The sequence below is a fragment of the Antrostomus carolinensis genome, unplaced genomic scaffold (assembly GCF_000700745.2).
Source record: "Antrostomus carolinensis isolate BGI_N321 unplaced genomic scaffold, ASM70074v2 scaffold5275, whole genome shotgun sequence".
NCBI classification, from domain to species: Eukaryota; Metazoa; Chordata; class Aves; order Caprimulgiformes; family Caprimulgidae; genus Antrostomus; species Antrostomus carolinensis.
In genome coordinates, this window is record NW_010315590.1 from 23618 (window position 1) to 37575 (window position 13958).

Consider the following 13958-nt stretch of genomic DNA (forward strand, 5'->3'; position numbering starts at 1 on the left):
CTCAAAGTGAAAAAATACGGAAAATTCACAGTAAGAAGTAAAGGTACTAAACAGATCCCCTCTAATCAGTGAAAAGATATCAACAATTGTTTCCAGTATTCGCATTCAACATACACTTTTTATATTTCTGCTGAGATTTCTACACACAATTTCCTATGTGAAGTTATTTCTGAAATTAATCACAAAACTTTTTATCCCTGACAACTTCAGTGTACAAGTCTGTTGTAAGGATCAAGAATTGCATCCTTAGTAATATAATAAGACAATGGTGAAAGTTCTAGATTTTGCACTGTAGAAAATGTTTCATGTAATCTCCACCATCAACTTCAACTGCTTTACTATGTTGTTTATGGCAAAGAAAATATTTTAACCGACTGCCTGTTCTGCTGCACAGCAAGGACTGCTGGTGTCTTTCAAGAACAGCAGACTCTACTATTTTGCCTTGGACATAGAAAACACAGATGCAAATCAAACGGAAGGTATTAGCAATAATTGCATTCTCTCAGATCACCTCAACCAACTAAAAGCAGTTGGGTAAAAATGAATCTGTATTTTATATATATCTAAATCTATAGTTTTTACTTTAAACTTAGGTGGGTGATAACAGTTATGGTCACATAGTATATTTCCCAAAGATTTTAGAATATCTGACTGGATGTCCTTGAATATTAATGCTGCCTTTCTGTGTGACATGACAGGTTTCAGATTTATTGTATCTTTTTCCTGACATTTAGCATTATGCTTTGCTGGCCACAACCTCCTGCATATGTCAGATTTTGTCAGCTCTCCACTTGATTTGATGGCATGTAATTGAACAGGACATGACTTGAAGTGGTAGTGTCTTTCAGCCAAAGTTTTTATAGTATTTATTCTTCTGTCAGTAAATGGGCTCTTAGAAAATAACTAGGTATAAATTTTTCACATATTGTGAACACCTTAAGTCTTATTTCTGGTGCAGCTGCTTCTCTTTTCCCCACCTTTCCTGAAGACATCATTATCCACAGCTCAGGCTGTGTGATGGATTCCCAGCTGAAGTCTCTGTAAATCCACTTGTAACAGATCCATGGCTACTTCTTGCTCCAGCACGAACTTGTTGTCCTGGAGGCCTTGCAGGCATCCCTCAACTTCTCAAGTTCCTTTGGCCGTGTTCTCAAGATCAGCTATATCCTGTCAAGGACATCTGGATGGTAATTGGTTTATAGACTCGATACTTTTCCTTAATTTTGAAAAGCAGTTGGCCCTTAAGTCAAGAAACTATTAGATCCTCAAGTGAAACCTGGCACTCATTGTGTGATGCCATGGCTTCCTGTTCAATACATCCCTAGGAAACAGGAAGAAGTTCACTCAGGAGCCCTCACAAGAGGAAAATCAGCTTTATCTCAGACTGTGAAGGAAATATGACAAGTAACTAACAAAAAGTAATGTCACTGACCAGTGGAAACAGGGTGCTAAAAACCCACAAATATTTGCTTCCTTTTACCAAGGTTGGGTTGGTGTGATACTATGTGTTGTATTCCTAACATGAATTTGGGACCTGTGTGTGAATCTGCATTAAAATTAATATTCTGAAGGTTTTCAACATAGCATTCTTCCAACACCAGTGGCAGTTGTTAGCAGTGTATATTCTGTCACTGAGAATAATCCCAGAACAATTGTTGACTTGAGCTATTCACCCTATATTTATACAAATTACATACTTCCATGTGGCAGGACATGTCAACTACATGCCGTTCTGGGTAGAAAGAATCTAAATTTAGGAAGACAATTTATTTAGTCAGATAAAATTACCCCATCTATAATCTTTCCTTAAATAATGAGTGAAAAAATTTCATTTTCTGTTAATTGTCAAAGGGTTTGGTGGGTTTTTTTTCTGATTTTGTGAAAGGCTTTTTTTGTGTATTATCTTGTATTATCAGTTCTGGCAATACTACTGTGTTGCATCAGAGCCAGAACACCAAACCCATATTAACCTAGAGAGAAAATTGTTACCTAAGTTATCAATATTTTTCTTGATTATCAGCTAATGACCTCCAGGAAAATTATTTATGAAATAACTCCTCAGTTAAAATATTTTATTTTTATTTTAAAAGTACTGCTTTTAGAAGAGTTATATCACTATGTTATATTGTTTTGCAGTCTGAATCATTGACCAGAAAGTCTGAATTAAACAATAGGTTTGATTTATACTTGAAGGTGACATCTCAAGCAGTAGTTATTTCGGCAAAATCAGGTATTACTGAACTTGGAAAAAGCAATTTCCTTTTTCTCAGACACTCAAGTAGCAGTGAATAAGAAAACAAGGACCTTTGAACTCTCAGATAAGGTTCTACACGCTCATCTTCTTGACCATGAGTCTGCAAACCTTTTCAGCTTTGTAGTTACATACAAACTTACAATACGACCTGGCCATCTGTCTTTTAGATAGGCAGAACACTGAGAACACTAAGCATGTTAGAAAACAACTATAACTCTTTAGAAAATAAATCACACAGGAATGAATTGACCCTATAAATAGAGCATAAGGAAAGGTGCTGTCAGGTGCTGCCACCAACAAATGTGCTACAAAATGTCAAGATTGGCCTCCAAACAATATCCTCCTAAGGCAAATCACACAGAAATAGAACAAAACCTTGACATAAATATTCTCCTGCCTTTCTAGGTACCAATAATATCCCATGTAAAATGCATAGCTGGTTGATTGTGTTTCTTGTATGTTGAGGGAATCATGGAACAGCTCTTGATTTTTTCTAAAGTCTTAGTACATAAAAAATTGTGATTCTAATAGAAAAATTGCTTTTCCATGGCAAACTGATTTCAAACTGACTTTCAAAGATGCTAGATAATTACATTTAATAGCCCACTGTAATTAATCTCTATGACCACAGAAAAAAATTTAATAGGAACTGAAAACAAATGTATGTACTCTAGCTTTTATTACTCTCTCTAAGAAAAAAAAAAAAAAAAAAAGAAAGAAAATGTTCACAAAATTGGCAGTCCTTAAGCTGCAACATTACACGCTGCATTTTTAAGTATAGTCTCCAGTGGAGTAGTATACATCTGAAATTATCTCATTATGCACATGCTAATTCAAACATGGAAAACATGTACAGTTCTGAACCAACTGCACTGCATTTAAGATTTGCAATTTTCAAGTTCACCAAGAATTTTTCTTTAAAGGAGAGTAAAAAGAACTGGTGTAAAACAAGACAGTTAAATCAAATATTATTTTTAGAATTGACACAAATAAAATAGAATTTTTTTTTTTTTTTTAAAAGTCTTCACTTTCCATTGGGATCTTTCCTGTAGTCATAATTCCCCTTCCCAGAATGTTTTGAAGATGGTAAGGAACAAAATTATTTTTAAAAGATTCTTTAAGAAAAATCTAAACCACTGAGTTATCAACTATCTTGATGGATGAACAACTCTCTAAATAGGATAATTTGGGTTTTTTCCGGTTTGAGGTTTTTTTCAGTGGATCTATCATGATTAATCTCCATTTGAGATTGCTTTCTGTAGTAATCATATTGTCCATATGGCATTGAAGTAATTTATAGAGTACTAACATCCTTAATTGACCGTGCTCTAGATTTCTCGTAAAATAAATCTGCCATCGTTTTTGATGGCAAACATATCTGTATTTCATAAATAACTATAGTCTGTCTATTTTACCTCGTATCTGGAAATATAAAATATAACAAAAAAAAATCCTGAAAAGTAATCCTATTCCAGATACTCTTCTCTGTGTAGGTGGCGAACTGAAAGTGGAGAAATGAAGTGAAAAATGATTCTTCCTGCCCACACTGCTGTCAACATGGCAACCTCTGTTACCAGGTGGAGATTTTCCTTCTAAATCATAGTAGGATGCACCACAAGTTACAAAATTCTAACATATGAAAGCATACTTTTGGAAAATACAAAGGATATTGCTTATATCCGATCCTCTAGTTATTCAAAAAGAAGAAAATAAGAAGAACTTCAGAGTATAATTTTAATTGAAGGCCATTGGTCACTCTGTTGTTGGTCACATTGGTCACATTGTTATTGTCAGAAAGATCACCCATTCAGATTCTCTTTGAAAGATATCTGGATGAGTCAAAAACCACTGAAACCTTTCCCAGTAGATCTGGGAAATCCTACTTTTGCTAGTTGGAAACATGGTATTCCAAAAATCAGAAAAATTGAGATATTGATATTCCAACTAATTTTGAGAGTTTCTATTTCCAATCTTGGATAAAGTCATAGGATAGGAGAAGTGGAGCAGTACCTATTTATTTGTTTCAAAACAGTCAGTCTTCAACAAAGACCAAATGAGCCACTGGTGACTCAGAGTACATGTCCAGTCAACGAGCAAATATAAGCCAGAACCTCCTGTAATTAATTGCTCCATTTTCCCTCTAAATTCTTTCAAGGACTGAATATCTATTCTTTACCATTCAAAGATGCTAATGGGAATATTGTGTCTTTTCCCACAGGCGGGGGATTAAAAATGAAATAATAGACACACCATCATCCCCTTCAGGTAACTTTTACTCTTCAATTGCTTTCTCCTTTTTTCACACCATGGTGCAATTAAGACTTTTTGTCCTTTTAGTCTTTCCCTCAGTAAGCACAGACAATCATGTCAGTGAAACAGAAGTCCATAGTTCTATGTATCCAATTGTTGCTCCTTTCGAGACTGAGATTAGAACTCCAAATTTATTTCACAAGAAAGATGACTTTAAAGGAATGCTCAAGAAAGCTTTCATCTAACATGGTCTTTCCTCTTTAAATTTCAAAGACAAAACCAACCACCAAAAGAGAGCTTTTCTTTTAAAAATAAAATCTCTACAAAGAATACATAAATTATGTCATACTTCACAGGCTAAACACAACTTAACATCCACAGCCAAAAATATTTTTTCTAACCTCTAGGTCAGTGTCTACACCAGTATACACAGTGATGAATCCCATTACTTAGACCTGTGGAAAAGAGTTTGCCTACAACCTCCAAAACAGCAATAGGGTGATAGTGTGTGACGGATGTTAGAGTGAAGACAGAAGTCAGAGCCATCTGCTGACTGGGGTGGGAATGCTCTCCATGCTAGCTCTGGTGCATGTAGCAGTGTGCAGCATGCTCAGGGTGACCTGCCACCTAACCGCCTGTGTTTGTCTAGGGGTCTGTGCTGGAGCCCAGCATGTGTGAACTACCAGCAACCAAATTCAGAGGAAGTGAGAAGGCACTGCCTATTTCTTCTCAAGCAAGTGCAGAGGGCTGGGAGTGCAGCCCTTCCACACTGCCTCTGCGTCTCCTGTTGGTTTCTCTGCCATGGCATTGTCATCATGGTGGAGCTGCAGCCATTATCAACAGCTGAGGGGCTTAACAAATGAAGTCTGAGGGTGCAAGTTATTTTGTTTTGGCACTGGAGTATTTTGAAATGAGAGCATGAGACCCAAGGAGGTAAATTCTGATATGTCCAGAGGGAACAGATTTTCACCCTGTGTTGTAAGTTTGGAAGAGATTATAGGTTTCAGAAAATTTCCGGTTATTTTATAAAACAGCATTAAAAGAACATCCAGAAGTGAAATTTTCACTTTGTATATTCTGTTTCCTGCATCTTTCAGAATAAAAAAGTTCTTCCAGTTTTACACAAAGAATTTGGACACACTGGTATTAGTCATTTTGCTAAATATCAAACAAAGTTTGAGTTAGAAGAAGGAAAATATTTCCTAAAAGTCCCCTTTTGTAATTTACTTACAGGTTTATCTCTCTCTTGGTTTGATAGTTCCCCATACTGAAAAAATCAACAGTATAACATCATGGAGTCCAAAAACCTCGTTTGTTATCACACCAAGTCCAGTGTTACCACACCAAATGTAGTGTTCTTGAAAATAAGCTGGAAACACAGGGACAAATTTATTGCAAACTAAACCAAGAACGATTTTGGTCTTTGATATTCAGAGAAAAGTGAACTTGCACATACTTCCATGTATTTGAAAGAAAGTTAAAATACAAGAATCTCAAGCTGTTCCTATCCAAGCTTCTGGCTTGTGTTCTAAAATACCCATTTTAGTGACATTTCAAACTGTAAAACATATTTGTGTGGGAAATGGATGACTAATACTATCTCTACAAATGACTGTTAATTTTTTCTGTGGAACTTCAAATTCTAATTGCCATTGAATGAACTTTAAAAATTTATTGCTGAAAATAGTTGGAATATGAAAGTTTCTTTTCCCAAACTAATGCAAATTAAAAGACCCAATAGAAGAGCACTATTTTCAGGTTTCTGAGGAAACACAACTGATAGGCTAAAGAAATCATGACAATAAGCAGAATACAAATATAACTACTAGCTTACATTTAAAAATACATCACCTCATACATCTGTATAATACAGAATAATATGCTTTCTTGACTGCAATGCATCACTGTTTTTTTAAATTAAATGATCTAACTTCCATAAGAAGTTTAAAGTGGTGCTGTGTAACCCAAATGACCCAACAGTGTTTAGACTATAGTAACTTCTAAAGATGCTGAGCTGTAGCTGAAAACACAGCCAACATAGGCCGAACAATAAAGCTAGAGTGTATTACTTTTGAGTCATATCCTTTTGAATCTCCTCACATCACCACACTAGCACACAATATACAAACCTCACTTATGTATACTCCTGGACATGACATATTTACTTATCCCATATCATGAACTCTACCAATTTTGAGCTGGTGTGGACTAGATTTATCAGTGGGAGAAACAGTGGAGCTGTGCATCCACTGGTTTGATCAGTGAATACTAGAAGTGTCTTTTGTATTAAGGAAATATTTTATTTAATTAAATACATATTCTTTACCTGTTAGTTGTTGACCAGATAACTTTCTGTTCTTTTAAGTAACAGCTACACTACTTCTATGTGAGGTATTTGTATTTGCAGCTGTTGAGGTACCTGCTAAATTTTATTTCCACAAATTTATATCTGGGCCCTAGATGCTTTCAGCATTAACACCTCTTCTATGACCATCACAGCATGGGCAATGTCCACTAGGGCAGAAACAATTGCTCACGCTCCCTGTCCCCATTCCCATCTAGTGCACAGGAGGGAACCCTGAGCCCCACAGCATGTCTTGGGACAGTGTTGGCCCCAGCGTCTACTCTTCCACCCCTTTCTCAGACAAGTTTGCCCATGTTGCAGCACCTACTTCTAGAGTAGGGGAGGAAGCACATCAATGCTTCTGGCCAAGTGGTGCTTTTGCTTTTTTCTCTGCTCTGTAAACCATTTCCAGCAGACAAGCGAGCGCTTTGGCGGCCGCCTGGCTGGCTGCTCTTCCTGGGGAGAGGAGAGGCAAGAAAAGCAGCCAAACAGAGGCACCACTGCTTCTTTTCCCCACCCTGCCAATAATAAAATTTTGTGTTTGCATCCATCTGGCTTTGATGGTATTTTCCAGTTCTGCAATCTGGGCACACTTTATGTGCTGTAACATAACTGATAGGATTTTTTTTTTTAATTATTTTTTCCATGGGAATGATTTAACAGGGTTCCTGTATCCCTCTGATTACCAGATGTGTCAAATTATTTTGAACTGTTTGTTAGCAATTAATTAATCAATTAAAATGGTTCTCTACCATAGTGGGATTAATTGGTAGCTTTTGTAAACTGGCATTCAGCTCTGCCCACTAGGTAAGCAAAAGACCGTGGAACAATTCAAACTTTCAGAATGAGGCCAATCTTAAATTCAGATTTGAATTTGAAAAGAAACAGAAGAGCAATCCTGGACAAATACAGCCCTGGCAGCAAAAAGGGAGGGCAGAATTTAAGACTATTTCTTTTATTACAACCTATTTTTAATGTTCATATTGTCTACTACTATTGTCTGCTTCTTTGACAGCCTCATGTGTGGGTGGACGCACTATGCAGGACTTCCCAATTGCTGGGGAGAGGTTCTCCAAACCCTTGCTGGTCCGAGGCACTCCAGAAACTGCGGGTCTGGATGATGATAAATAGGGCAATTAGTGATGTATCTTTCTTAATCACTATTGCCAACTCTGTATAGCAATGATTAGATGCATTGCCTAATTTTGTGTTGTTGCTTAGCAATATGCTTCACTTATTCTAATTGCTCACTGAATTATTTCCTTTTTGTATTGTTTTAAGACAATCAGTAAAATATGCTTGATCTTCTGATTGGTGTCTTTTCTGCCAAGCCCCGTTAATTGGCAAAATATATAGCAAAACAGGAGTTCTAGGGTGATTTTTACTAAAGAACTGACATATCCAATTACTTCACAGTGATACAAAATTTGCATTCAATGCTCAATATTTCATCACTAGTTCAAATGCCTACCAATGTGCCTAAGTATTCATATTCGTTTGTTGAGCCCTCCCTCTGTTGACTGTGAATTATGCTCACATACAGAAATATATGCTCACATACAGAAATGATTATTTAACTGAACAACTGTTACCACATCTTCTGAATTGCAAAAAAATGTTAGAAGTACTATCTTTGACATTTTTTGCAACAAGAGGTAATCTAATATGCAGTAGTAGGAAATTTTGCAAAAACATCAAGAATTTGTTAGAAATTAAGAGGAGCATCAGGATTTATATAGTTTCAGTCTTGCACAAGCACCAAGTTTTATCTACCATTACTTTCAAGTAAATAATAAAATATAGACTAGCTTCTAGAACCATCTTGCTTTTTGATGGCCAAAAGAAACACCCACTGATAATCTGTGTTTTATGAAGGTAGAATGCTTTAAAAATGTAGGTGTTTGCCACAGTATAATAAAAGAAAGGTAAATGTCAGATAAGACAATACAACTCACGTTCTCTCAGGAGTCTGATTCATCTAGCTGAAGACTTTAGGTCACTGCCTGACTTAGAATCATAGAACGGTCTGGGCTGGGAGGGAACTTTAAAGGTCATCTAGTCCAATCCCCCTGCAGTGAGCAGGAACATCAACTAGATCAGGTTGCTTAGTGCTCTGTTCAGCCTGACTTTGAATGTTTACAGGGATGGGACATCCACAGTTTCTCTGAACAACCCCAACTCTCTCACCCTTCCTTGACAGGAGAGATGTTCCTTCCCTCCAATCATTGTTGTGGCCTCCTCCGGACCTACTCCAACAGGTCCATGTCTTGTGCCGAGGACTTCAGAGCCAGACACAGTACTCCAGGTGAGGTCTCCCCAGAGAAAAGTAGAGTGGAATGCAAGAATGTAACATGTAAGAATCTATTTTGATTTAGAGAATTCTAAAAAATACACAGTTTACATGCTTATGAAACTCACACAATGCAGGCACCAACAAGGCTTCTTCCAAACTTGTATTTCCATTTAAAACTTTATTTTGTATGTTCAGAACATCACCATAAATATAGAAACTTGTAGGCACAAATGACTTCATATCCCGAGTTTTTGAATAAAGTATTTGCTAATGAAATTGCAACAACACATTTTCATGATAACTATGTATCTTAATATTTCATATATACTTATAAAAGTCATGCAATGTAAAGAGTAATTTTGTCTAAACTATGTTTTCTGGGTGCTAAAATTGACTGTAAGTCTTAAGTGTTTTAAATATTTTGTGTTTCTTCTGTATATTTTGAAGAGTTTATTATAGTGATATCACATTCTCAAATAAAACACAAAATGTAATAAAGCTGTATATTTTCTTTATTTACCTTACATTTTTCCCTGTAATTAAAAAAAATAAAATTGTACAAGTAATAGCAAAACAAATGTTTTAAACCAGCTCACAATTATGTAAGATATGTAAAATATAGTAGTATAAACCAGGCTGACAATGTAAGGGTATAAAGTATGTTCTGTTTTGAGTCTGTGGACCATGAGTAATATTGCTTCTGTACTGGCCTTGCTTTGATACATGCAAGTCCACGAAATAATTCATGGCTTATTATGTAACAGGTGAGGAATCAGCTGGGAATTAAAGGAAATAGTCCTCAAACATAAAAACTGGCAGCTACTTGATTTATTTCCACCTCTGCCATACAATTACTCTTTTCTTGCTATGAGGCACATTCAAAAAAAGTCCAGGGCAAAATTTCAGCCTGTACTATCCTTGCAGTTTTAACCTTTAGAGTCTAATTCAGATCCCCTGTATTCTAATTCTGCAAGATTCTTTACCATGTAAACAATTCGTCCAGTTAAAATAATAATGTTAGAAGGATCTTTGACTTTACATGGTCTTTTTTCTTTGAGTTTCTATCATTATTCCATGTTGGCTGCTTAGGCATGTGCCATGCATGATGACCTTCGGCATCGGTGTGTGTCAGTGGGAGACCTCTGCACTGCTGACCTCAGTATGTGACCCGTATATTACTCCTTAAGTGTCATCATTCTTTTGATTTTTCCAGTTTCATTAGTGAAATGCAGTTCTGTGAAGATGAGTAACATCAGCCATTTGCTTACAAACAACGTAGATGTATAAACATGTATAAAAGTTTTACTAAATGTAGTGCTTTAAAATGTTTTGCATTCCTGATCTGGGAATACTGTTCAATCTATTGACAGACTGACAAGAAAAAGACACACTTAGCTGTCAAAGCCATACAAGGTTTCTTTATGTGTTTTAAAAATGTGAAGAAGCAGTCTGACCAAACACACAATGAGCACTGACTGAAACTGAGGACATCTGCTTTTGTCCCTGACTCTGCCACTAGCCTGCTGGGTAACCTGTGTGCAGTTGCTTCCTCTCTTTGTGCCTCAGTTTCACCACCTTGGAAGTTAAGATAATGATGCTGTCCTTTATGCAAAGTTCTTTGACCTTTATGGAGAAAAAGCATCATGTAAGAGCCAGGAATTTATTGCCAAGGAAGAGTCTTAGCTTTTTTGCATGTTCTCTCCAATTTTGTCTTCTAATGCAATGAAACAAACGCACAAAATTCTGTCTTCTTTTAAATCAGTAGGAGCTTTATGTTTGATTTTAATGGTGCCAGAACTACTTCTGAGTGAATGACAGAAGTTGTGCTCCTCTCTAGATCATGCTAATACCAATACTTCCTCAAAGAAATGTATGTTTATCATTCACCTGTGAAATGTCTGTACTTTGGTTTGAAAGGTGGAAGGGAAGCAAGCAATAGCTCCAAGAGCAACAAGGTAACAATTCTTAATGCAAACACTGCATTTGAACAGCTCCTAGAAGATATTTACAATGCAACAGCATGCATACTAATAATACTAGTACTTGACTGCATTTTCCCATAGTACAATTTTGACATAAACATTTAACAAAAATATGGTGGTTTATTTTTATTATTTCAAAGTAGTTCCTAAGGTGCAAATTGTAGCTTACACAATTTTGATGTGTCCTTTAAAAAAATCTATGTGCTTCTTTTTATCTTAGATGATCTTTGTAGGATACATACTTTACTCATTCATAATAGTTTTATAAAAAGCTTTGTAGAGAGATCCAGAAAAGCTCAGATTTTGTACACTTTTTTCCCCTTACAAAGGTTTTGAGAAGAGCAGTTTCCCCTGATAGAGTGGTTTAAACCAGTTTTTTTCTATTCTGAACTTTGTATTGCACTGTAATGCAGTAGTGACTGCAACTCTTAATATGCCAGAACGTGTAGTGCTTATCTCAGCAAATCATCTCTTAGCAATTCTTGTGTCCCCTAACTCCAAATACAGGTTTTGGTTCTATAAATAGTCACAGCAGTTCAAATCATGAGTTTAAATGGTAAATATAAAACCCTCCAGGCAATATAAAGGTAATAGATCCAGTAGTGCATGAATGCAAAACCATTCTGATTGGAATATAGTAATGTAAAGAAGTTTCATTCAGCTAATCCAGTAATTTGAGTAAATACTTTGTCTACTACACTTACCCCTCTCCAAAGATAGCACTGATTCAATAGATTTTCTGTTCATTCATTAATCACACTGTGTGTTCATGTAACCATCAGCAGCATTTCGACTGAGCCCTTCCCATAGAGGCTTTTGTAGGGAACTCCTGAGCCAGTCCTCCCTGGGGAAGATTTCTGTTTGTATATGTACACCATTTTTATACAATCTGACATTTTCCACAGGCAAACACCTGATCTTCTGAAATATATTAGGGCCAGAAGCACAGGTCATTCTTGAAGCGATGGGTACAGAAAAGGAAACTATCTCCATCTCTCCTACAGGGGCTGGCTTTTCCTCATCCTTCAGTTCAAATACTGCACCATACTAGAAAGAAATCTCATGCTAGGAGGGTAGAGAGAATATCTGTTCCTTTTAGCTGTGTTATCCCCACATTTCTTTTTAGTGTGAAACAGTTTGTTGATGTGGCAGATCCAACACTACTGTGTGCACACTGCCCCACCAGTCAGGAATGAAAATTGCAGAATTGTTTGTCTAGAGCATTCTTAAAAGGCATGATAATGCCAACCAGCATGCATGGTTTCTTCGTGGCCATTTCTTTGTTTATCTTCTATCATTATACACTGCCTTATCTCACAGCTATTTGCAAATGTAAAGAATATGTAGTTGACTTCTCAAATCTTCCACATTACATTAAGGATGAAATTTCTTTTCTTCTGTAAATTAAAAAATTGGATTTTTTGGCCCATCTTTCTTTTTCTTCCTGATTTTTTTTTTTTTTTTGATGATAGCTACAGTATATGATTTTTAATTGTTGGCTTTTTTCACAGTAACCACAGTAACTCATTTTTTCAAATTCCAAAACAGATACTAATGAATAGGGCCTTGTACGGTTGTTCGCTGTCTATAGATTTTACATGGGTATTGTCAGACAGGTGAGACTGCATGACTGACTCCTAACAGTGCAATTTCACATCACCACACATTTGCCTTTCAGCTTCTCTTTCCTTTTCTGCTGCTTGCTTTTTTTGCCATCAATTTGTAAACTCACAGTTCTACGTTTTTCTAAGTTTAGCAATTCTTGGAATAGTTCTTTCACATTGTGGTTCACCTTGGCAGATGTCTCCATGAAGGCACATTTCCACTTCTTAGCCATGGCTTCTCCTTCACTACTTTCCACCTCTCGATTTTGGTTCTCATCGTTTTTGTTCCCCACCAGCATTATTGGAATGCTTTCTACATCTCCTTTAATCTGACATATTTGTTCATAGATCGGTTTGAGTTCCTCCAAGGACTGTCGGCTGGTGATAGAGTAAACCAAAATGAAAGCATGTCCTTTAGAAATAGAAAGACGTTGCATGGCTGGAAATTGATGGCTCCCTGTAGTGTCAGTTATCTGCAAAGTGCATATGCTCTTATCACAGCTGATCACCTGCCTATAGGTGTCTTCAATGGTAGGGATGTAGCTCTCTCTGAAAGTGCCCTTCACAAATCTCAAGACTAAAGAACTTTTGCCAACTCCTCCAGCTCCAAACACAACCACCCTGTAATCATTGCTTTGCTCAGGCATGTTTCTCAATGAGTCTGTTGCTCAGCTAGAGGGAAAAATCTAGGAAAGAAAATGACAAAAACAAGACAGATGTTAATACAGGTACATGTGGAAAGTGCACTTTATGATATCTTCCCCAATAAAAGAAATTAATGTGATGTAAGTGATGGCATACTAGTTATAATAAGTTAAGAAGACTTGCAGTAGGTCACAGAATTATTTATTTTAGTAGAAAATTTAGGATTTGCAATCCAGCCTAGACTGGTAACAAAAAAAAACATTTTCACCACTTCATTACTTATTTTAAATTAATTCTGTCAGTTTGGGTATTCTTCGTACTGGACTAATATTGCCATAAATAAAAAGCTGCATCTGAGAAACGGATTTCAGCAAGGTCAAGGCCCAAACAAATTGTAGGAACTTAATTACTCTTGTGTTTCTAAAACAAGACTCCTCAAATCTTTGTTGAAGCACACAGTGTATGACAGCCAATTACTCTAAACATACCATCTCTTCAGTAGTAAGGGAATTTATCTCTGCTACAACTGGACAACACTCCTCATTGACATCTAAGACATCTTTGCAGCTAATTCAGCAATTGCACC

The 13958-nt window shown here is 36.4% G+C and overlaps 1 protein-coding gene across 1 annotated transcript; it reads right to left on the reverse strand.

Moving 5' to 3' along the window:
* Positions 1 to 12574: 12574 nt before the first annotated feature.
* On the reverse strand, positions 12575 to 13414 carry LOC104524961 (GTP-binding protein Di-Ras2). The gene has a single exon (XM_010167992.1). It carries the CDS (start codon positions 13372 to 13374, stop codon positions 12775 to 12777), a length of 600 nt encoding a protein of 199 aa, XP_010166294.1. The 5' UTR covers positions 13375 to 13414; the 3' UTR covers positions 12575 to 12774.
* Between the last annotated feature and the right edge of the window lie 544 nt (positions 13415 to 13958).

Excerpts from the sequence above, each read along its gene's own strand:
- LOC104524961 (XM_010167992.1), bottom strand. The coding sequence starts at position 13,374 with ATGCCTGAGCAAAGCAATGATTACAGGGTGGTTGTGTTTGGAGCTGGA.